Below are 23,139 nucleotides of genomic sequence, written 5' to 3'. Positions count from 1 at the left end.
TGTGTATATAGTTCGGGAACCCGAACAAGGCGAAGAGGGCATTCAGGCACTTAATGACCGTGCTACTGGTCATGTCGGGGCAGGGGAAGGCAAAGGGGAAACGGGAGTACTCATCAACGATGTTGAGGAAGTACACATTACGGTCAGAGGACGGGAGGGGCCCCTTAAAGTCGATGCTCAGGCGCTCGAAGGGGCGGGTGGCCTTGATCAGGCTTGCTCGGTCCGGCCTATAGAAGTGCGGTTTGCACTCCGCACAGGTCTGGCAGTTCCTGGTCATGGTCCTGACCTCCTCGATGGAGTAGGTCAGGTTGCGGGCCTTAATGAAATGGTAGAGTCTGGTGACTCCGGGGTGGCAGAGCTGGTCGTGGAGGGTCTGAAGCCTATCGATATGCGCGCTGGCGCATGTCATTCGTGAAAGGGCATCAGGGGATTCGTTCAGCTTGCCTGGCCGGTACAAGATCTCATAATCGTAGGTGGAGAGCTCGATTCTCCATCTCAAAATCTTGTCATTCTTGATTTTGCCCTTCAGCTTGTTATTAAACATGAAAGCCACCGAACGCTGGTCGGTGAGGAGGGTAAATCGTTTGCCTGCCAGGTAGTGCCTCCAGCGCCGTACTGCCTCCACGATCGCCTGGGCCTCTTTCTCGACCGACGAATGTCGGATCTCGGGGCCCTGTAGGGTCCTTGAGAAGAAGGCCACTGGCCTCCCCTCCTGGTTTAGGGTGGCGGCTAAGGCGAAGTCGGATGCGTCGCTCTCCACCTGGAAGGGGATGGACTCGTCCACTGCGTGCATCGTGGCCTTGGCTATGTCTCCCTTAATGAGGGAGAAGGCCGCGCACGCCTCCTCCGTGAGGGGGAAGGAAGTGGCTTTCAGGAGGGGTCTGGCTTTGTCCGCGTAATTGGGTACCCATTGGGCATAGTAGGCGAAAAGCCCCAGGGTTCTCCTAAGTGCTTTAGGGCAGTGGGGGAGGGGTAGCTCCATGAGGGGGCGCATTCTTTCTGGGTCGGGGCCGATGATTCCGTTCTCCACTACGCAGCCGAGGATGGCAAGGCGCGTGGTGTTAAACACGCATTTCTCCTTATTGTAGGTGAGGTTCAGCCGTTGGGCCGTACGGAGGAATTTCTCCAGATTCGCGTCATGTTCCTGCCGGTCGCGGCCGCAGATAGTGACGTTATCTAGGTAGGGGAATGTAGCCTGCAGTTCGTTCTGGTCAACCATCTGGTCCATCTCCCTTTGGAAGACCGAGACCCCATTAGTGACACCGAAGGGGACCCTAAGGAAGTGGTATAGGCGCCCATTCGCCTCGAAGGCGGTATACTGGCGGTCCTCAGGGTGGATAGGGAGTTGGTGGTAGGCCGACTTCAGGTCGATGGTCGAGAATACTTTATACTGTGCAATCTGATTGACCATGTCAGATATGCGGGGGAGGGGGTATGCGTCCAGCTGGGTATATCTGTTTATGGTCTGGCTGTAGTCGATGACCAGGCGGTTTTTATCGCCGGTCTTTACGACTACGACCTGGGCACGCCAGGGGCTGCTGCTCCCCTCGATAATGCCCTCTTTCAGGAGGCGCCGCACCTCAGAGCTAATGAAGGCTCTGTCCCCGGCGCTATACCGCCTGCTCTTGGTAGCGACGGGTTTGCAGTCAGGGGTAAGGTTAGCAAACAGAGAGGGTGGCGGGACCTTGAGGGTGGAGAGGCTGCAGGTGTTACGTGGTGGGCGGTTTAACGTTTGCTGGTTGTTGACTGTGAGTGGGGGGAGGGGTCCACCGTATGCTAGGGTTACGCTTTGGAGGTGGGATTGGAAGTCCAGCCCTAGTAGGACGGCAGCGCAGAGATGGGGGAGGACGAGGAGTTTAAAGTTTTTATACTCCGTGCCCTTAACCGACAGGGTCACGACACAGTAGCCGCTGATGTCCGTGGCGTGGGACCTCGATGCCATCGAGATTCGGCTGCGCGTTGGTAGGACAGAGAGGGAGTAGTGGCTCACCGTGTCTGGGTGGATGAAGCTCTCCGTGCTTCCGCTGTCGAACAGGCAGGTCGTGGCGTGGCCGTTCACTTTGATGTCCATCATTGACTTGGACAGATGGTGCGGGCGGGCTTGGTCCAGGGTGACGGAAGCTAGTGTGTAGCTGAGCGAGTCGTTGTCATCTGCGGGCGAGGCGGTCGGGCGTGGTGAGTAAAATGGCGTCTCCCACGAGGTAGGGCCCCATGAGGCACTATTGGGGTCGGTTGCCTTAATCAAAGATGGCCGCCCCATGACTCATGTGTGGGGATGCTGGCCTCAGTTGCCCTAAACAAAGATGGCCGCCCCCATGACTCATGTGTGGGGATGCTGGCCTCAGTTGCCCTAAACGAAGATGGCCGCCCCCATAGTTCGCATGCGGCACTGCTGGCCTCTGAGGATCCGCTCCTGCAGGCCTTGGAGAAGTGGCCTTTCTTCAGGCAGGTTTTACATATGGAGTTCTTGGCTGGGCAGCGCGACCTCGGGTGCTTCTCCTGGCCACAAAAAAAACAGCCGGCGGCCCGATCGCGGATGCCCGATGTCGGGGCCGGTGCCGGGGGTGGCGGGGCCGGTCGGGTCCGGGACGTCGACGCAGAGGTAGGTCCCGGGGGCGGCGCTGGGAAGGGTGCTGTGGTAGGGGTCGGGCCCGAGTCCCAGGGTCGCGAGCAGTACCTGGTGAGTGCTTCCTGATCTTGGTGGGCCACTTCCAGGGAGATAGCGAGGGCTTCAGCTTTTTCCATGCTGAGGTCTTTAGCTTCCAGCAGTCTTTGCCGTGAGTACTCGGACCGTAGGCCTTTCAGGAATGCGTCGCGGATATTATCTTCAGTATTTTCGGCTGCCGACACCGATTTAAAGTCACAGTTCCTGGCGAGTGCATATAGCGCCTGTGAGAATTCGGCTACTGATTCTCCTGGCTGTTGCGGCCGTGATCTTAGGAGGTGCCTAGCGTACATGTAGTTTACCGGGGTCCGGTACTTCTGTTTCAGCAGGTTGATGGCGGTCTCGTAGGTAGTCATGTCCTCGATGAGAGTGTATACTCTCGGGCTCAGTTGTGCCTGCAGGACACTTAGTTTGGATGCCTGAGGGACGCTGGATTCTCTCAGGTATGATTCGAAGCAGACCAGCCAGTGTTTAAAGTCTGCGGCTGAGTTTGCTGCTCGTGGGTTCAGGTCCAGGTACGGCGGTCTGAGGGCTCGCAGCCAAGCTGGCTGGTGTGGCTGTGCTCCTGGGAGCTGCGCTGGTGGCTCCTCCGCCGGTTGTGACTCGTTGTCGGACATCATTAAATTTAGTCAATAAAATTGATATACCTATCAATTCCTCCAATAAAAGGCGAAGAGTTACGAAGGTGACTAAAGGTTTTTATTGACTAAATAACAGAGCCCACTCTCGTGGGTGATCCGATCCAAGCAGGAGGAATACCAGCCAGTCGCTCACCTTTATACCTGGCCTGGTGGGTGGAGCCAAGGCGGAGTCGGCAGTGGTCATCCCAGGTATAGCAGTGTGGCAAGAGGCGACCTCGTACCGTGATACAATAGTGGTCAGTGATACAGTTATAACGAACAGTGGTGAACAGTGCTAACTACTAACAGTGATACGATAGTGAACGTGGTTTACCACACTCCTTCTTGAATATATTTAATGATTGGCCTCAACTGCCTTCTGTGGTAGAGAATTCCACAGGTTCACCACTCTCTGGGTGAAGAAATTCCTCCTCATCTCAGTCCTAAATGGCTTACCCCTTATCCTTAGACTGTGGCCCCTGGTTCTGGACTCCCCCGCCATCGGGAACATCCTTTGTAGGATTCGTAAAATTTCCACATTTCCCCAAAGGTTTATCTATATATATAAATCGGTCGATCTGTCATTCTGTCTGTCATTCTGTCTGTCATTCTGTCTATCTGTCTGTCATCGCCTGTGCGTCTGGCGGGCTATGTGCTCGAAAGTTACAGGGCGTACCTACGCGTGCGTTACCTCCAAAGAAAGCTTACGCTTCCGAGACGGTTTTAAGCGTATTTACGTTTCGGCCGGGCTAAAATCGCGCCCGCGGTATCCCAAAAACCTTCAACATTCCGCTCATTAGCATCTCATTATCCGCTCATTAGCGACAGAGTGACCTCGAGGTCGACCAATCGTACGGCGGCTTGCTGCCGCGTGCGGCCGGGCCAATCGGTGCGTGTGTGGGCGGGCCTTATCGTTCTGAACCGAGGTGAGTCGCCGCCATCTTGATTCCAAACTTTTCCTTTCTTTTTCCCGCTTTCTGCGTCTTTAAAAAAAACGTTGCTTTTAAAACACATAGGCCTAGAAATTCATTGGCCTTAGCGCCGCTTTTGAGGCGCTAGAGGGCCTAGCGCCGAAGTTATGGCCAGTTTAGAAATTGACAGGGGCCCTAAATCGGCGTTAGGCCGGTAGCGCTGCGCCGGCACCGATGATGTCATCGGTGTGCGCAGCGTCCCGGTTGCCATGGTAACCCGCCCGAACTCGGAAATTGAGTTGCGGCCGCCTCGCCCGTGGCAGCCGCAAGCAACGTTCTGGCAGAGGTGCCTTACAGAACTTTGCGCCGGCGCATTAAAGGCCCCGCGGCGGCCGGCCGCTTTCCCGCCGGCCGCCTGGCCGCAGCTCCCTCCCCTGACTTCCCTCCCCCCCCCCCGGAACAGAAGCAAGCCCGGCACTTGTCCGAGGTGCCGGGCTCATTTTTAAAAAGATTATCGCGGGCCGCGGCCGGGTGCAGGCAGCTCCTCCTTAACGGAAGGAGGAGGCCTGCACTTCCCGAGCCTGCCGCACCACAGCGGGCGCCGCAGCGCTGGAATAGCGCCGCAATGCGGCGCGTGGCACCAGTTTTGAGGCGCTGAGACCCCTCAGTAGCGCCGGCAGCCGTTTGGGCGCGGCGCTACTGAATTTTTGGCGCGCGCAGGGGGACTTAGCGCCGGCACTAACTTCCGGCACTAAAGCCCTCGCTGCACCAAAACCGAATTTCTAGGCCATATTGTTTAAAAAAAAAATGATTTAGAAATGAATTAACTTATCTAATCTCATTAATTTTCCTACCTTTCCCCGTTTTTCCAGGTAGGCCTCGAAGCCTCGGCTTCTCCTCCGCACCCACGCCCGAGCTAGGCACCTCCCGGCCCCACTCGAAGGCTGCAGGGGCCGGCCTCAGCCCAGCGCCGCTACCTTACTAAAGGGTGCGCGCGCAGCAGGAGCTGAGACGCGGCGTCTCTCTCTGGCTCGGCCGGGGGGGCGGGGCTTGCTGAGCGTCAACGGTTACCCTGGCAACCGGGCCCGCCGGCCGTCTCGCACAGCCGCAATCGGCGGTCTTCACCTGGGGGGGGGGGCGCGACCCTCGGGTGCGCGCGCAGCAGGAGCTGAGACGCGGCGTCTCTTTCTGGCTCGGCCGGGGGGCAGGGCTTGCTCAGCGTCAACAGTTACCCTGGCAACCGGGCCCGTCGGCCGTCTCACACAGCCGCAATCGGCGGTCTTCACCTCGCGGGGGGGGGTGCGACCCTCGGGGGGGGGGGCGCGACCCTTGGGGGGGGCCGCAACCCTCGGGGGGGGCCGCGACCCACGGGGGAGGGGGGCGCGACCCTCGGGTGGGGGCCGCGACCCTCGGGGGGGCCCCCCGCCCTCCCTCCCCTCCTCTCCCCCCCTCCCCGCCCCCTCCCTCCCCCCTCCCCTCCCCTCCCCCCTGCCCTCCCTTCCCCCCCCGCCCTCCCTTCCCCCCCTCCCTTCCCCCCCTTCCCCACCTCCCTTCCCCTCCTCCCTGCCCTCCCTCCCCCCCCGCCCTCCCCTCCCCGCCCTCCCCCCCCGCCCTCCCCCTCCGCCCTCCCCCCCCGCCCTCCCCTCCCCCCTCCCCTCCCTCCCTCCCCCCCTCCCCTCCCCCTCCCCCTCCCCTCCCCTCCCCTCCCCTCCCCTCCCCCTCCCTCTCTTCCCCCCAGTCGCTCTCTCTCTTCCCCCCAGTCGCTCTCTCTCTCTCTTCCAACAACAACATGCCCTCGAAAAAGCCTCGGCACCGCCGGGCACTTCAGCTAGTTATTAATAAAAGGGACCCTGCGTGGTCATTTAAAAAAAAAGGGTACCCAAAGATGGCGTCCGCACCTCGTGGCTGAAAGCCTGTAAGATTTTTAAAGCTTGGACTCTGTGGCACAAGCAGCTTTTGGAGAAATCGAAACCTAACATGCAGTTTCTGTGAAGAAGGACTTTTGTATTTTGAAAAGCAGACAGCAGGACTTTGAATATGTATTAAGCCAAATCGGAGACAGATCAAAAACCAGTTAGGCCTATCCTTAAGGCCATCAAGCAGTTTGCATAAATAATCAGAAACAGCTTAGGGAAGCCATTGAGGCTGGTCAGGCCGATTAAGATGCATTAATAACAATATAGCTCAGACATCAGGCCAGTAGATGCGATTACTGGCCATCTAAAAACAGTTAGTTTAGATTGCTACCATTACTTAAACTAGCCCGCCAAGATTGGGACAAAGAACTAACCTGATTTGGCACGCAGATAAGGGCCATCCGAAGGAGTATAACTGAAGGCCCTGGGTAGCAATCTCTCTCTTCTTCTTCTTGCTCCTCGCCCTCGTGGCTGCTGCTCTTCCCCTGTCCCGCGCTTACCGCCTGGCCACTGCCCGTGCCTTTCCCCATTCCATCAGGAACGCCCGGCATTGCACCAGGCGGACACGGACAAACAAGGCCAGGCGAGGCGGGACACGACGAGGTGAGGTGGCGAGATGAATTGGGAAGACGAATGAGAAGACGATTGAAGAAAAGCTTCGAATAAACGGGCCTTCAATCCAGCCGACCTGTGACTATCTTCATGCAAACTCCAACTGCCGCCCGAGGAAGAGGAACCATCATCCCTGCGAGATAAAGTACCCAAGCAAAGACTTTAACCTTGGGGTATTTGTACCTGGGCGACGCCCTTGCAGTTCCCCGAGACCACGTGGCCAGAAAAAGCAGCAAACCTGAGGATTGGGAGCAGTTTAGGATTCAGCGAAGGAGGACAAAGGGATTAATTAAGAGGGGGAAAATAAAGTATGAGAGTAAGCTTTCAGGGAACATAAAAACTGACTGTAAAAGCTTCTATAGCTATGTGAAGAGAAAAAGATTGGTGAAGTCAAGCGTAGGTCCCTTGCAGTCAGAATCAGGGGAATTTCTATTGGGGAACAAAGAAATGGCAGACCAATTAAATATATACTTTGGTTCTGTCTTCACAAAGGAGGACACAAATAATCTCCCAGAGATGTCGGGGAACATAGGGTCTAATGAAAGGGAGGAACTGAATGAAATCAGTATTTGTAGGGAAATGGTGTTAGGGAAATTCATGGGATTGAAGGCCGATAAATCCCCAGGGCCTGATAATCTACATACTAGGGTACTTAAGGAAGTGGCCCTAGAAATAGTAGATGCATTGCTGGTCATCTTCCAAAATTCTATAGACTCTGGAACAGTTCCCATGGATTGGAGGGTAGCTAATGTAACCCCACTATTCAAAAAAGGTGGTAGAGAGAAAACGCGGAATTATAGACTGGTAAGCCTGACATCGGTAGTGGGGAAAATGCTAGCGTCCATTATAAAAGATGAAATAGCAGAGCACTTAGAAAACAGTGACAGGATCGGACAAAGTCAACATGGATTTACAAAAGGTAAATCGTGCTTGACTAATCTACTGGAATTTTTTGAGGATGTAACTGGTAGAATAGATAAGGGAGAACCAGTGGATGTGGTGTATTTGAACTTTCAGAAGGCTTTCGATAAGGTCCCGCATAAGAGATTAGCGTGTAAAGTTAAAACACATGGGATTGGGGGCAAGGTACTGACTTGGATAGAGAACTGGTTGGTAGACAGGAAGCAAAGAGTTGGAATAAACGGGTCTTTTTCCAAGTGGCAGGCGGTGACTAGTGGGGTACCGCACGGATCGGTGCTAGGACCCCAGCTATTTACAATATATATTAATGATCTAGACGAGGGAACTAGATGTAATAACTCCAAGTTTGCAGACGACACAAAGCTGGGTGGGCGTGTGTGCTGTGAGGAGGATGCTGAGAAACTCCAGTATGATTTGGACAGGTTGGGTGATTGGGCAGATGCATGGCAGATGCAGTATAATGTGGATAAATGCGAGGTTATCCACTTTGGTGGCAAAAACAGGAAGGCAGATTATTATCTGAACGGCAATAGATTGAGAGAAGGGGAAGTGCAACGAGACCTGGGTGTCCTTGTGCACCAGTCACTGAAGGTAAGCATGCAAGTGCAGCAGGCAGTTAAGAAGGCAAATGGTATGTGTAAGATTTCGCAATAATTTACAGCTCTGAAGATAAATTTTTTTGATTAAAGAATCCCTGGGTGATATGCCTTTAAAATTCCAGGGATCAAAATGGCTAACAGACAAAAGGACTTGGAAAACAGCTTTCTGTGTCTGTGGAAGAAAGGTTCAATGGAGCTGCCAATCAAAGGGGATTCCCCACCCCCCTGCAGCAGATAAGCGATATGTTTACAGAAACTGCTACAAGATGTTTGCACAAAGGATTAACCACTTGACTGCGGTTTCAGCCTGACCACAAGAACAATGGCTAACAATGGCTTCTGTTTACACTAGCCTCCCAAGCTGTTTACATAGTAAACATAGAAAGACATGTTTTTTTTCCAAACCAGGACAACTCCATTCAAAACCCATCATGAATGGAAAATGCATTCAAAGCTCAGCACAGACAATTTGAAGAGACATTTAAACTGAGAAAAGGAACAGTTTAAAATGAATGGGTGATTCATCCATACCCATTACTGGACAATGGGGCAGTTGGATCCCTTTTGTTTTAGCCCAGAAACATCTGGATCTGGGTAGGCCCCAAAAGGGGGTATAAAAGATAGCTTCCCAGAAGCTCTCTCTCTCTCTGGCCTCGCCTCCGTGTCCCTCTACAGCGTGGGAGCCTGCCTGAAGAGGTGAATCACCAGCAGTTTACTTTTAAAACACTGGGGTGTTTTTTTTACTTCGGGGCAGTGAAGATCTAAGTTCGCAGGGCACGGAGCAGGCATTTCCAGTGGTTAGCATATATTTTTCTGGCCTTCCACAAGGCAACTTAGGATAGGTATAGGGGTGGGAGTAAAGTGGGAATTTTGTTAAGAACTGTGATTTTAGTCGATCTTCCCTCGTTGTGTTCGTTTCTCCTCCCCTATTTAAGTAAGACGGTGTTGCACTGAGCAGAGGAAGTGCTTCAGTTGGACACTGAGTTCTGTATTTAAAACTGTATTAAAAGGGAGTAGCTGTTTTAAAGTACTGTATTTAAAACTGTATTAAAAGGGGTGTTACATCAAGCTGAAGTGCTGTGGTGAACAATGTATAGCTGTTTTAAAGTACTGTATTTAAAACTTTATTAAAAGGGAGTGTTGCACCAAGCAGAGAAGTGCTAGGGTGAACGGGCAGCACAGTGGCATAGTGGTTAGCACTGTTGCCTCACAGCGCCAGGGACCCGGGTTCGAATCCGGCCTCGGGTGACTGCGTGGAGTTTGCACATTCTCCGTGGGTTTCCTCCGGGTGCTCCGGTTTCCTCCCACAGTCCAAAGATGTGTGGGTTAGGTTGATTGGCTATGATAAATTGACCCTTAGTGTTAGGGGGATTAAATACGTGGGGTTACGGGGATAGGGTGGGATATGTGTTGGTGTAGGGGTTACGGGGATCGGGTGGGATATGTGTCGGTGCAGGCTCAATGGGCCGAAATGGCCTCTATCTGCACTGTGGGGTTTCTGGGATTCTGTGAACACTGTGTTTCGATATTAAAGTATTGTATTTAAAGAAGTGTTGCGCTAAGCAGAGAAGTGCTTCAGTGAACACTGTACAGCTGTATTAAAGTGTGGTTTTTAAGTAAAAGCCACTAAGCTAAGGTGCTGTAGTGAGCAAGGAGTTTCTATTTTAAAAGTGCTGGATTTTAAAATAAAGGAGTGTTGCACTGAGCAGGGAGCTCTCTAGTGGACACTAAGCATACTGCGTTAAGCAAAAGTACTGTACCAGGCATAAGAGCTATATCGATTATTTTAAGTTGTTTCTTTCTTTTGTTTTCAATAAATACTGGCCTGTTTTGCACCCAAACCACGAGTCATGTTTTTTTCTGTCTACATTGCTACCGAATAAGTCCGGCGGTCAGAACTCAGGAATAGGGGAGCACTTCAAAACCTCAAGGGGGTCCCTGGAGCAGCTCAGAGGCTTCTGACTGGCCAGAGACAAATAACCCCAACCCCGCCAGCGTGTGCTAATTCCTTACATATGTTGGCCTTTGTAGCGAGAGAATTCAAGTACAGGAACAAGGATGTCTTGCTGCAGTTGTACAGGGCCTTGGTGAGACCACACCTTGAGTATTGTGTGCTGTTTTGGTCACCTTATCTGAGGAAGGATGTTCTTGCCATGGAGGGAGTGCAGCGAAGAGTCACCAGACTGATACCTGGGATGGCACGAATGACGTATGAGGAGCGATTGGGTCAATTGGGCTTATACTCACTGGAGTTTAGAAGAATGAGAGGGGATCTCATTGAACCTTATAAAATTCTAACAGGACTGGACAGACTAGATGCAGGAAGGATGTTCCCGATGGCGGGGGAGTCCAGAACCAGGGGTCACAGTCTAAAGATAAGGGGTAAGCCATTTAGGACAGAGATGAGGAGGAATTTCTTCACCCAGAGAGTGGTGAACCTGTGGAATTCTCTACCACAGAAGGCAGTTGAGGCCAATTCATTAAATATATTCAAGAAGGAGTTAGATATATTTCTTAAGGCTAAAGTGATCAAGGGATATGGGGAGAAAGCAAGGACAGGGTACTGAATTTGGATGATCAGCCATGATCTCATTAAATGGCAGAACAGGCTCGAGGGGCCGAATGGCTTACTCCTGCTCCTATCTTCTATGTTTCTATGCCGGCAGGCCCCAGATAGCTCAAAGAGCGAACCCCAATCCCCAACATTGTTAGATTTCAGCAGATTTTGATTGGTGAGCATGAATTCTGGCCCCTCATAGCTTAATCTAATTAGGTATAGGGGGTGGGATAAGGAAAAGGAGATTGTTAATGTAGTTTGTTTTCCCTCGATTTGCCGTGTGTTCCCCATTCCCTGTTTAAGTATAGTTATTTTGTATTTGCCTGTAATTTTATACTAGTAACTTCTCGTAAGTTTATGTTCATTTCTATTTCAATAAAATCTTGGTTTTGCTTACATCCAAACCACCTGTCTACTCGAGTCTTTTCTGTATCGCCGCCTATACCTAAGTCCAGTGTCTAGAACCCAGGGGTGTGGGAGCGATTCAAACTGCTCACAAACAGTCAGGGGCATAACTGACTGGGCGCACGCACCAAACCCACACCACCCCCTTACACCTTCCTGCATCTGGTCTGTCTAGTCCTGTTAGAATTTTATGAGTTTCAATGAGATCCCCTCTCATTCTTCTAAACTCTAGCGAATATAAGCCTAATTGACCCAATCTCTCTTCATACGTCATTCGTGCCATCCCAGGTATCAGTCTGGTGAATCTTCGCTGCACTCCCTCCATGGCAAGAACATCCTTCCTCAGATAAGGCGACCAAAACTGCACACAATACTCAAGGTGCGGTCTCACCAAGGCCCTGTACAACTGCAGCAAGACATTCTTGCTCCTGTACTCAAATCCTCTCGCTATGAAGGCCAACATACCATTTGCCTTCTTAACTGCCTACTGGACCTGCATGCTTACCTTCAGCGACTGGTGCACAAGGACACCCAGGTCTCGTTGCACTTCTCCTTTTCCCAATCTATTGCCATTCAGATAATAATCTGTCTTCCTGTTTTTGCCACCAAAGTGGATAACCTCGCATTTATCCACATTATACTGCATCTGCCATGCATCTGCCCAATCACCCAACCTGTCCAAATCATCCTGGAGTTTCTCGGCATCCTCCTCACAGCACACACGCCCACCCAGCTTTGTGTCATCTGCAAACTTGGAGATATTACATCTAGTTCCCTTGTCTAGATCATTAATATATATTGTGAATAGCTGGGCTCCTAGCACTGATCCCTGCGGTACCCCACTAGTCACTGCCTGCCGCTCGGAAAAAGACCTGTTTATTCCAACTCTTTGCTTCCCGTCTGCCAACCAGTTCTCTATCCAAGAGAGTACCATACCCCAATCCCATGTGCTTCAACTTTGCACGCCAATCTCTTATGCGGGACCTTATCGAAAGCCTTCTGAAAGTCCAAATACACCACATCCACTGGTTCTCCCTTATCTATTCTACCAGTTACATCCTCAAAAATTCCAGTAGGTTAGTCAAGCACGATTTACCTTTTGTAAATTCATGTTGACTTGTCTGATCCTGTCACTGTTTTCCAAGTGCTCTGCTATTACATCTTTTATAATGGATCTAGCATTTTCCCCACTACCTTATGTGGTACATGTAATGCTGGGAAAGGTGGGGCCTTAGTTTTGTTGTATTTGAGAGGGGAATACATACTTTTTTTTAAAGGGGAAAGCAGTTTAATATATTGGCCCAGAAATTCGACTCTCCCCGGGTGAGTACGCACGGGTTACTCACCCATCGGCCTGCATGCACTGCACATGCGCGGGAAACCGGCACTTCCGATCCTCTCAATGCAGCGGTTAGGTTTTTTTTACAGGTTTTCCCGGGAGAGTAAGCCTGCAGGATTTACACATTTAAAAAGCAGGCATAAGGCCTGCTTTTTGCAAGGTAAGTGGTCAATTAATTAAAATTAAAACATTTTTTCCACAGGTTTATTATTTTTAAATACTTTAAAGCAAGGTAAGTTTATTTTTAGCCCCATTATAATATAAAATTATTTTTTTCAAAAATTTAAATTATTGTTTAAAATAGTTATTTAATGTAATTTATAAAAGTGTGATTTAAAAAAAAATTATTTGAAGGTTTACTGCTATTTTGGGCCCGTAGTATTTATAAGTTTTGACAGGTCTACCTGTCAATCTTACGAATGGGCTTTTCCCTCCTCCGATTGGCTGCCCATGGCTCACGTGATCCCAGGGGACGCATCGCACTAACTACGCCCCTGGGACACGCAAACACAGCGCGCCGGCAGCTGGGCCAGGCCCCGGAGTGGAATTCCACGGGGCCCTACAGCTCAACTGCAAGGTAAGTGCAGGTCGGGGGCTTGCACCTGCGGGAAGCCCCCGACCCGAATTTCTGGGCCAATATCACATGGTTTAGTATGAGCATGCTCAGTGCGCTCTGGCCCAATAAAGAAGCACATGGACTAGCAACTCATCGTGTCTCTGTCCTTCATTTGTTCTACCCAAGTATATTACAGGAGGGTTTGGCACCGATCGGGGTAATGAGGCATCTGGACACAATCGGGAGATGGAGGGAGTGGGGGTCTGGCCACGATCAGGAGATGGGGGGAGTGGGGGCCTGGCCACGATTGGGAGATGGGGGGGTGGGGGTCTGGCCACTATCGGGAGATGGTGGGGGTGGGGGTCTGGCCACGATCGGGAGATGGGGTGGTGTCTGGCCACAATCGGGAGATGGGGGGGCGGTGGGGGTCTGGCCACTATCGGGAGATGGGGGGAGTGGGGGTCTGGCCACGATCGGGAGATGGGGGGGTGGGGGTCTGGCCACGATTGGGAGATGGTGGGGGTGGGGGTCTGGCCACAATCGGGAGATGGGGGGGGTGTCTGGCCACAATCGGGAGATGGGGGGGTGGTGTCTGGCCACGATTGGGAGATGGGGGGAGGGGTCTGGCCACGATCAGGAGATGGGGGTGTGGTCTGGTCACAATCGGAGGGAGAGGGGAGGCACTGGCCGCAATGTGATGGAGGGAGGGGGTTGGCGGGAAGCGCGGCCTAAGGGAGGCCGAAGGCTCCCTTGTGAGACCCGGAGGAGCCCCTCCTGGCCCACAAGGGAACCTAAAAATAAATTTAAAACTTACCTCTGGGCCTCTTCTGGCCCAGGATCGAGCTCCCAGCAGGTTTTGCCTGACAGGGAAGCCGACACTGCCCCTCCTGTCCCAGCCCCCGACTCAGGTTGAGATTGCAGACCAGGTCCTAATGACAGCATCAGACCTGATCTGCATTTTTAAAACAGGATCCCGCTTCCTTCCTGCGGGATCCTGCTCACCTGCTCAAAAGAGCAAGTTAATATGGGGATGTGGGCAGAGGGGAGCAGGATCGGTGTGGGTAAGTGACTCCCATTATTTTAAGTGCCTGGTTTCCACAAGGTGGGGGCAGTTAAAATCAGGGCCACTGTTTCTGTTTCCAGACAAAAGGAAAATCATAAAACGCAGCCAGAAATAATGAAGGAAAAGAACAGGAAGTGGATCGTTAATTGTAACTTACCATTTATATTCAATACAATAACACCATCCTTGCTACTTCCTACTTTGTCTGTCACTGTCACAAGATAGCAACCAGCATCATATAGCTGAACATTTGAAAGCTGGATGGACCCATTTCTGAATTCCTGAATCCAGTCTTCATAGCTCTCCGAAATGTTTTGATAATTGCCTGGTTCCCAGGTGATGATGTTCTTCATCCCCCATCTTGACAGGTGTTTCCATCTAATAGTGGGTACTCCATTGCACCTGTACTCCACTGATAGAATAGCACTTTCATTCGCTGTAGCACTAACAACATGGCGAGGTATTAGTACCGTAACTCCATTAGCTGCAAAATGACAGAAGCAGATGTGTTCATTATATTTACAAATATGCTTCTACTCTTGTGTTATTTCAAACTACTTGAGCACCTTGTGTTATATAATGAGGCAGGAGATTTAAGAACAATTGCAAAAGTGCTCATTGGTGCCATACATTCAGCACTAAGGAATGGGAAGGTCATAGGTTCCCAGTTCGAGCCACACTGGTGGTCAGGTGCCGAGTGCAGGCTGTGACATGGCATACTTAGGAAGTATCTTGATTAAAACCAAGTTTGAACGAAAAAACAAATCTGTCAATTGTAGTTTCAGGCCTGGAATATTTTCCTTGGAGCAACCCGGATGTTAGAGCCAAAAATGTGCCCGATGCCCCTTTTGCCGATGTCAAGTTATGCTCAAATTTCCCGCTGCTCTGATTAGAATAAACCCGGATGTAAAATGGGCGTAAATCTGCGTATTTGTCCAGTGTGGTTCAAACATAATTGGAACAGAACCAGTGGGGCCTCAGGATGCTCAGCTGATATGTCACTATGTCACTTGCTGCAGCCTGAAAGGAGCCCATGGTCTAAAAGTTAAGTGTAAGAAATCACACAACATCAGGTTATAGTCCAACAGCTTTATTTGAAATCACAAGCTTTCGGAGCACTGCTCCTTCGTCAGGTGAAGTGGAGAGATGACAATAACCTAATACTTTACAACTTTTAAATAAGAACTCCAGGGAGATTAGCAAGTGGCTTCAGGGAGATTGTAGAATCATCAAGGAGATGTTACTATGTCTTGTCAATAAGTACAGCAGCACTATATGTGTTCACAAGAAATTATTTTAAATCAGTGCAAGCTGATGGAATAAATGTAATTCTTAGCTACAATGTGTGCTATAAAAATACAAAAAAAGATATCAATTAGTATTAAATGAGACCTGCTGTTATTCTCCAACAGTGTCTATTCAATATTTTTTCTTGTTCTTTTGCTTCCTATATAGGATAGTCCCTCTACAGTGTTGCTACTTGAATTGCCATGCCCAGTAAAGTGATTTGTAACTATATAAGCTTGCGTCTCATGTTACACAAACCTGTGTATCTGATTGACTTTCTTATTGAGTCATGGTGGAAATGCTGCCAGCAAACAGCCACTTTCGATTTGGTGCCCTTTCTTATTTTTCAAAAATAAACTGTGCTGCCAGTTTGGGAGGTTTGCCTGCTACAGATAGATCATGAAAGTTATAAAATATACCAAAGAATCTTAACACAAGTCTGTAAGATCATTTAGAAATGCAGACTTTCTTTCTCCAGTACAGAAGTTACTGAAATAAGGAATTAAGAAACGTCAGCACAGAAATTCTGTGGTAGCTACATATAGCTGAAGACAAGAAATATATCAGGAAGCTTTGCCCTCAAACTCTTTTTATGTAATCACAAATCAAGGATTATTATTATTATTATTTCTTCATATTTTGAAACATTAGGGAGATAAGTATCTTTTAAATTAAGACCAAGGGTTACATTTTAATGCTGTTTGGAAAATGAACTGATACACCTCGAATCAGCAGATTCACATCATTTCTGTTGATAGATATATACTGGCTGGATAATTGTTGCCTAAAGACAATGAATAAATCCTTTACTTTTAATTATTAAATTAAATAGATGTACTTTAATAATGGATTTAAATGATTAAATGAAATGAACTCATTTTAATTTGAGAACCAGTACAAACCTTTGCATAGTGACCTAATGGTCAAACAAGTGTCACAGGAAACAAAAGGAATCAGCATTTTATAGTGAACTGACCTTTCACCTCTGGGACCCGAGTTTGAATCCAGCTCGGACTGGTGGGATTAATGTCTCATCTGTCTGCCAGCTATAACGGGCTAATGAGAAATAGGTTTGGCTGGTCTCAAAGAACGGCTGTTGTGGGAAGTGGGAAATGGAACAGCACTTCTGTAGGGGAGCTCTTCCGAAGTTGACTATGTTATAATGGAAGAGCAACTGAAGAGCCAATCATAAAGCACTCATAACGCTGCTAACCCAGCTTTGAGCAGCTAGAAATATTTAAACAACTGAAACTTCAAAAATGTTTGCTTCCGCTGCTTAACAAAATTTCAAAACGTTTTAGCTCATTAAATGCCTTGTTGGTTGCTTAATCTGCCATGCTTTTTGTTCTGATTGGCTTAGCTGTTGTACCTAAAAGACCCTGCACTCACTTCCCAATGACAACGCTTCTACTTTTGGAAAACAAAAAATTGCAGCCTGTTTTAAAATGATTATTTGAGGGTGAAATTCTTGATGTTCATTTGATCAGGTTTGTTACCAGCTCCAAAATGCACTGCTGGAACAGGTTAGTAACTTAAAAAATAACTGGGGAGCAAATCACATCATATGCCTCAAGAAACATTGATTTGTTGGGAAATGGTGAGGATTTCAGTTTTGTGGGCTCACTGCTGAACTTGTGCAGCAGCTGTTGTCCGACTGTCCTTTTACATCGGTATAAAAGGCTCTCACAAAATGTGTGGAAGTTTCATTGCCACACTCAATTTAATGTCAATGAGCTGTCCTTAGAATTTCTCAAATTTTATATATGGATGGTGCCGTGCTATTAGTCCACACATATAAAATGAACGTTAGAAGCCAGTTGTGTTCTGGCCTTTCAGAAGGACGTTTCTCAAAGCTGCACTGCTGCAAGCAGTAGTTGTAAAAATGGGTATACCATACAGTGCTTATTGAGCATGAACATGAGCATATCTGACGCACAACTAATTTAGCCATCTATCATCTAATCTGGCTGGACCACATCAAGCACAACTGAGCCTTGTTCTCCTCTGTCAAAGCTGCCCACTAAACTGAGATAATCTTGGAGTTCAAAGATAACCCCCAGCTTCTTTCCTCCACTACTAACCATCTCCTTAAACTCCTCCCCTCTGCCCCTTCCACCCTCACTTCTAACAACAAATGTGTGAAGCTCATGAATTTCTTTGTCATCAAGCTTCTGTGCAGTTGCTGCTGCTTCTTCCCCTATTTCTCTTGCCCACCAAACCAAATCTCCCCCAACTCTCTCATCTCCTACCCTCTTGACCCTATCCCTACTCAACTGCTGACCACCCAACTTCCTTTCCTAACCCCCATACTGGCTGACATTGTATGTAGTTTATTACTCCCCACAGGCTCTGTCTCTCCCCCTTTCAAAGGAGAAACCATCCTTGTTCACAAACAAAAATATAAATGAAATCTAGTCACTTACTTTGTAAAAACAAACCTGCTAAACACAAGATTAACAGGAGACTGTTGTTATTCCAGCTTCTGGTCCTCATTAGAAACATTTAACCATCCATTAGGAGTTGGATTATTAGCACAGCATGCGCATTTTTTTCAGTCTCTGCTTCTTGGAAGCCTGTTTTAAATGAACTTTGTACTGAAAGTGCTCTGGACAAACTGGTTTCCTTTGTTATCTGCATATGAGCTGGCACATGGCCTGACAAAAGAAAGGTGTTAGGATTATTGAGGAAGCATATGTGGGCCTTCTTCCAATGTGTACACATTGAGAAATGCAATGTCTATTGTTCAGCACAAACCCCAGTACATCTGTATGATTCTGCAGCTTGTAATTAGGATAATTTATATTCAGTTGTAGCAGTTATGCTGCAATTATTTTTCATTACTTCCTTAATTCTTAACCTTTGGGCCCCTTGCCATTGTCGGGAGCGGTGAGAGCGGAGGTTCAGTGAGTATTTAAACTCACTTTCGCGGGCTATTTTTCACAGGTCATTGTCGGGAGCGGTGAGAGCAGAGACTCAGTGAGTGTTTAAACTCACTTTCACGGGCTTTTTTCACAGGCCATTGCCGGGAGCGGTGAGAGCGGAGGTTCTGTGAATATTTAAACTCACTTTTGTGGGTATTTTTTCACAGGCCTACCAATCTCGCAGACTGGCGGCGGCGTTCCAGAGCCATGGCATGATTCAAAACGTGACACGGGCAGGAGGAAGCTGCTGATTGGGTGAGTACGGCCAGGTGAGTATTTATACTACTCTATAGTTTGACAGTTAAGGTTCATAGTTTATAAAGTTTAGAAGGTCTTAATTTTGTGGTTATAGTTTCTAAGGTCTCTGTTGTGTAGCGGGGAGTGCTAGGAAACAAGGGCCCTTGAGTATATCATTTAATTGTAGTATAATTGGTGGTATTGATTTAATTTAAATTAATTAAAGGGTAAGTCATGGCAGCAAAGATCGGCCCCGTGGCATGCTCCTCCTGCACTATGTGGGAAATCAGGGACACTTCCTGTGTCCCTGACGACCATGTGTGCGGGAAGTGTATCCAGCTGCAGCTATTGGCAGACCGCATTGCGGCGCTGGAGCTGCGAATGGATTAATACTGGAGCATTCGTGATGCTGAGGATGTCGTGGCTATCACATTTAATCAGTTGGTCACACTGGAGGTAAAGGTTGCATAGGCAGGAAGGAAATGAGTGACCGCCAGGCAGAGTAGCAGGCACAGGCAGGTAGTGCAGGGGTCCCCTGTGGCCGGCCCCCTCTCAAACAGATATACCGCTTTGGATATTGTTGGGGAGGATGGCTTATCAGGGGAAAGCAGCAGCAACCAACTTCCTGGCACCATGGGTGGTTCTGCTGCATGGGACGGGAGGAAAAAGAGCGAGAGGGCTATAGTGACAGGGAATTCTATTGTAAGGGGAATAGATAGGTGTTTCTGTGGCCGCAAACAAGACTCCAGGATGGTATGTTGCCTCCCTGGTGCAAGGGTCAAGGATGTCTCAGAACAGCTGCAGGGCATTCTGGAGGGGGAGGGTGAACAGCCAGTTGTTGTGGTGCATATAGGTACCAACGATATAGGTAAAAAATGGGATGCGGTCCTAAAAGCTGAATATAGGGAGTTAGGAGGTAAATTTAAAAATAGGACCTTAAAAGTAGTAATTTCAGGATTGCTACTAGTGCCACGTGCTAGTCAGAGTAGAAATAGAAGGATATTTCAGATGAATACGTGGCTAGAAGAATGGTGCAAGAGGGAGGGATACAAATTCCTGGGACATTGGAACCGGTTCTGAGGGAGGTGGGACCAGTACAAACTGGACGGTTTGCACCTGGGCAGGACCGGGACCAACGTCCGAGGAGGAGTGTTTGCTAGTGCTGTTGGGGAGGGTTTAAACTAAAATGGCAGGTGTTTGGGAACCTGTGCAGGGAGACAGAGGAAAGGTAAGCAAGGATAGAAGCAAAAGACAGGAAGGAGAAAAGCAAAAGTGGAAGTCAGAGAAATCAAGGGTGTAAATCAAACATGGCCACAGTAAACAATTATTCTAAAAGTTCTAAGAGTGTTAAAAAAACAAGCCTGAAGGCTTTTTGTGTCTTAATGCGAGGAGCATTCGTAATAAGGTGGATGAATTAGCTGCGCAAATAGATGTAAACGGATATGATATAATTGGGATTACGGAGACATGGCTCCAGGGTGACCAAGGCTGGGAATTCAACATCCAGGGGTATTCAATATTCAGGAAGGACAGGCAAAATGGAAAAGGTGGTGGGGTAGCATTGCTGGTTAAAGAGGAGATTAACACAATAGTAAGGAAGGATATTAGCTCTGATGATGTGGAATCTGTATGGGTAGAGCTGAGAAATACCATGGGGCAGAAAACGTTAGTGGGAGTTATATACAGACCCCCAAACAGTAATGCTGAAGTTGGGGATGGTATTAAATGGGAAATTAGAGATGCGTGCAATAAGGGCACAGCAGTTATCATGGGTGACTTTAATCTACATATAGATTGGTCTAACAAAATTAGGATCAATACTGTGGAAGAAGAATTCCTAGAGTGTATACGAGATGGTTTCCTGGACCAATATGTCAAGGAACCAACTAGAGATCAGGCCATCTTTGACTGGGTATTATGTAATGAGAAAGGATTAATTAGCAATCTTGTTGTGCGAGGCCCCTTGGGGAGGAGCGATCATAATATGATAGAATTCTTCATTAAGATGGAGAGTGAAGTAGTTGATTCAGAGACTTGGGTACTGAAACTATGATGGTATGAGGCGTGAGTTGGCTAGGATGGATTGGGGAATGTTACTTAAATGGTTGATGGTGAATAGGCAATGGCAAACATTTAAAGATCGCATGGATGAACTACAGAATTTGTTCATCCCTGTTTGGCATAAAAATAAAACAAAAAAGGTGACTCAACATTGGCTAACAAGGGAAATTAGGGATAGCATAAGATCCAAGGAGAGGACATATAAATTGGCCAGAGAAAGCAGCAAACCTGAGGATTGGGAGCAGTTTAGGATTCAGCAAAGGAGGACAAAGGGATTAATTAAGCGGGGGAAAATAGAGTATGAGTGTAAGCTTTCAGGGAACATAAAAACTGACTGTAAAAGCTTCTATAGATATATGAAGAGAAAAAGATTGGTAAAGTCAAGCGTAGGTCCCTTGCGGTCAGAATCAGGGGAATTTATAATGGGGAACAAAGACATGGCAGACCAATTAAATACATACCTTGGTTCTGTCTTCACAAAGGAGGACACAAATAAACTCCCAGAAATGTCAGGGAACATAGGATCTAATGACAGGGAGGAACTGAATGAAATCAGTATTTGTAGGGAAATGGTATTCGGGAAATTGACAGGATTGAAGGCCAATAAATCCCCAGGGCCTGATAATCTACATCCTAGGGTATTAAAGGAAGTGGCCCTAGAAATAGTAGATGCATTGCTGGTCATTTTCCAAAATTCTATAGACTCTGGAACAGTTCCCATGGATTGGAGGGTAGCTAATGTAACCCCACTATTTAAAAAAGGTGGTAGAGAAAAAACAGGGAATTATAGACCGGTAAGCCTGACATCGATAGTGGGGAAAATGCTAGAGTCCATTATAAAAGATGTAATAGCAGAGCACTTGGAAAACAGTGACAGGATCGGTCAAAGTCAACATGGATTTATAAAAGGTAAAACATGCTTGACTAATCTACTGGAATTTTTTGAGGATGTAACTGGTAGAATAGATAAGGGAGAACCAGTGGATGTGGTGTATTTGGACTTTCAGAAGGCTTTCGATAAGGTCCTGCATAAGAGACTAGCGTGCAAAGTTAAAGCACATGGGATTGGGGGTAAGGTACTGACTTGGATAGAAAACTGGTTGACGGACAGGAAGCAAAGAATTGGAATAAACGGGTCTTTTTCCGAGTGGAAGGCAGTGACTAGTGGGGTACCGCATAGATCGGTGCTAGGACCCCAGTTATTCACAATATATATTAATGATCTAGATGAGGGAACTAGATGTAATATCTCCAAATTTGCAGATGACACAAAGCTGGGTGGGTGTGTGTGTTGTGAGGACGATGCAGAGAAACTCCAGTATGATTTGGACAGGTTGGGCGATTGGGCAGATGCATGCCAGATGCAGTATAATGTGGATAAATGTGAGGTTATCCACTTTGGTGGCAAAAACAGGAAGGCAGATTATTATCTGAATGGCAATAGATTGGGAAAAGGAGGAGTGCAACGAGACCTGGGTGCTCTTGTGCACCAGTCGCTGAAGGTAAGCATGCAGGTGCAGCAGGCAGTTAAGAAGGCAAGTGGTATGCTGGCCTTCATAGCGAGAGGTTTTGAGTACAGGAGCAAGAATGTCTTGCTGCAGTTGTACAGGGCCTTGGTGAGACCACACCTTGAGTATTGTGTGCAGTTTTGGTCGCCTTATCTGAGGAAGGATATTCTTGCCATGGAGGGAGTGCAGCGAAGATTCACCAGACTGATACCTGGGATGGCAGGAATGACGTATGAAGAGAGATTGGGTCGATTAGGCTTATATTCGCTAGAGTTTATAAGAATGAGAGGGGATCTCATTGAAATTTATAAAATTCTAACAGGACTAGACAGACTAGATGCAGGAAGGCTGTTCCCGGTGGCGGGGAGTCCAGAACCAGGAGTCACAGTCTAAGGATAAGGGGTAAGCCATTTAGGACTGAGATGAGGAGGAATTTCTTCACCCAGAGAGTGGTGAACCTGTGGAATTCTCTACCACAGAAGACAGTTGAGGCCAATTCATTAAATATATTCAAGGAGGAGTTAGATATATTTCTTAAGGCTAAAGGGATCAAGAGATATGGGGAGAAAGCAGGGACAGGGTACTGAATTTGGATGATCAGCCATGATCGCATTGAATGGCGGAGCAGGCTCGAGGGGCCGAATGGCCTACTCCTGCTCCTATCTTCTATGTTTCTATGTTATTTCAAGGCTCCATATGTGTCTATTAGTGCTTCAGGTCCCTAATACTACCCAGTGGTAAATCGAAGGTCAGTAAACACTGGCTTAGTTAAAATATGCAGCATAATGTACAGTACATGGGAAGTCGAAGTAAATATGCCTGTTTTCAAGGGAATTATTACTTAAAGGTTATTGCCTTCATAAAGAAAACTTTCTAAATCGTTTTTTAATTTGGAAAGGGGGAAGACTATAGTGTGTCATTTTTTGTCATGATGCATCACACTCAGCTGATGCAATTTACA

At 48.1% G+C, this 23,139-nt stretch overlaps 1 protein-coding gene across 1 annotated transcript in view; it reads right to left on the bottom strand.

Annotated features, from left to right (window-relative positions):
• vstm5 (V-set and transmembrane domain containing 5) overlaps positions 1–18,021 on the bottom strand; it is a 32,097-nt gene extending 14,076 nt beyond the window's left edge. The window contains exons 1-2 of the mRNA XM_085999925.1: positions 17,875–18,021; positions 14,322–14,648 (exon numbers count right to left, since the gene is read on the bottom strand). Coding sequence (XP_085856051.1) covers positions 14,322–14,648; positions 17,875–17,953 — 406 coding nt within the window. The 5' untranslated portion in view covers positions 17,954–18,021. The remainder of the gene's footprint in view (positions 1–14,321; positions 14,649–17,874) is intronic.
• Positions 18,022–23,139: the final 5,118 nt, after the last annotated feature.

Source organism: Somniosus microcephalus, chromosome 10 (assembly GCF_052327205.1).
Source record: "Somniosus microcephalus isolate GS21.2 chromosome 10, FLI_Smic_1.0, whole genome shotgun sequence".
Classification (NCBI taxonomy): Eukaryota; Metazoa; Chordata; class Chondrichthyes; order Squaliformes; family Somniosidae; genus Somniosus; species Somniosus microcephalus.
The sequence above is the reverse complement of the archived record's forward strand: the minus strand, read 5'-3'. Positions and strand labels throughout refer to the sequence as shown.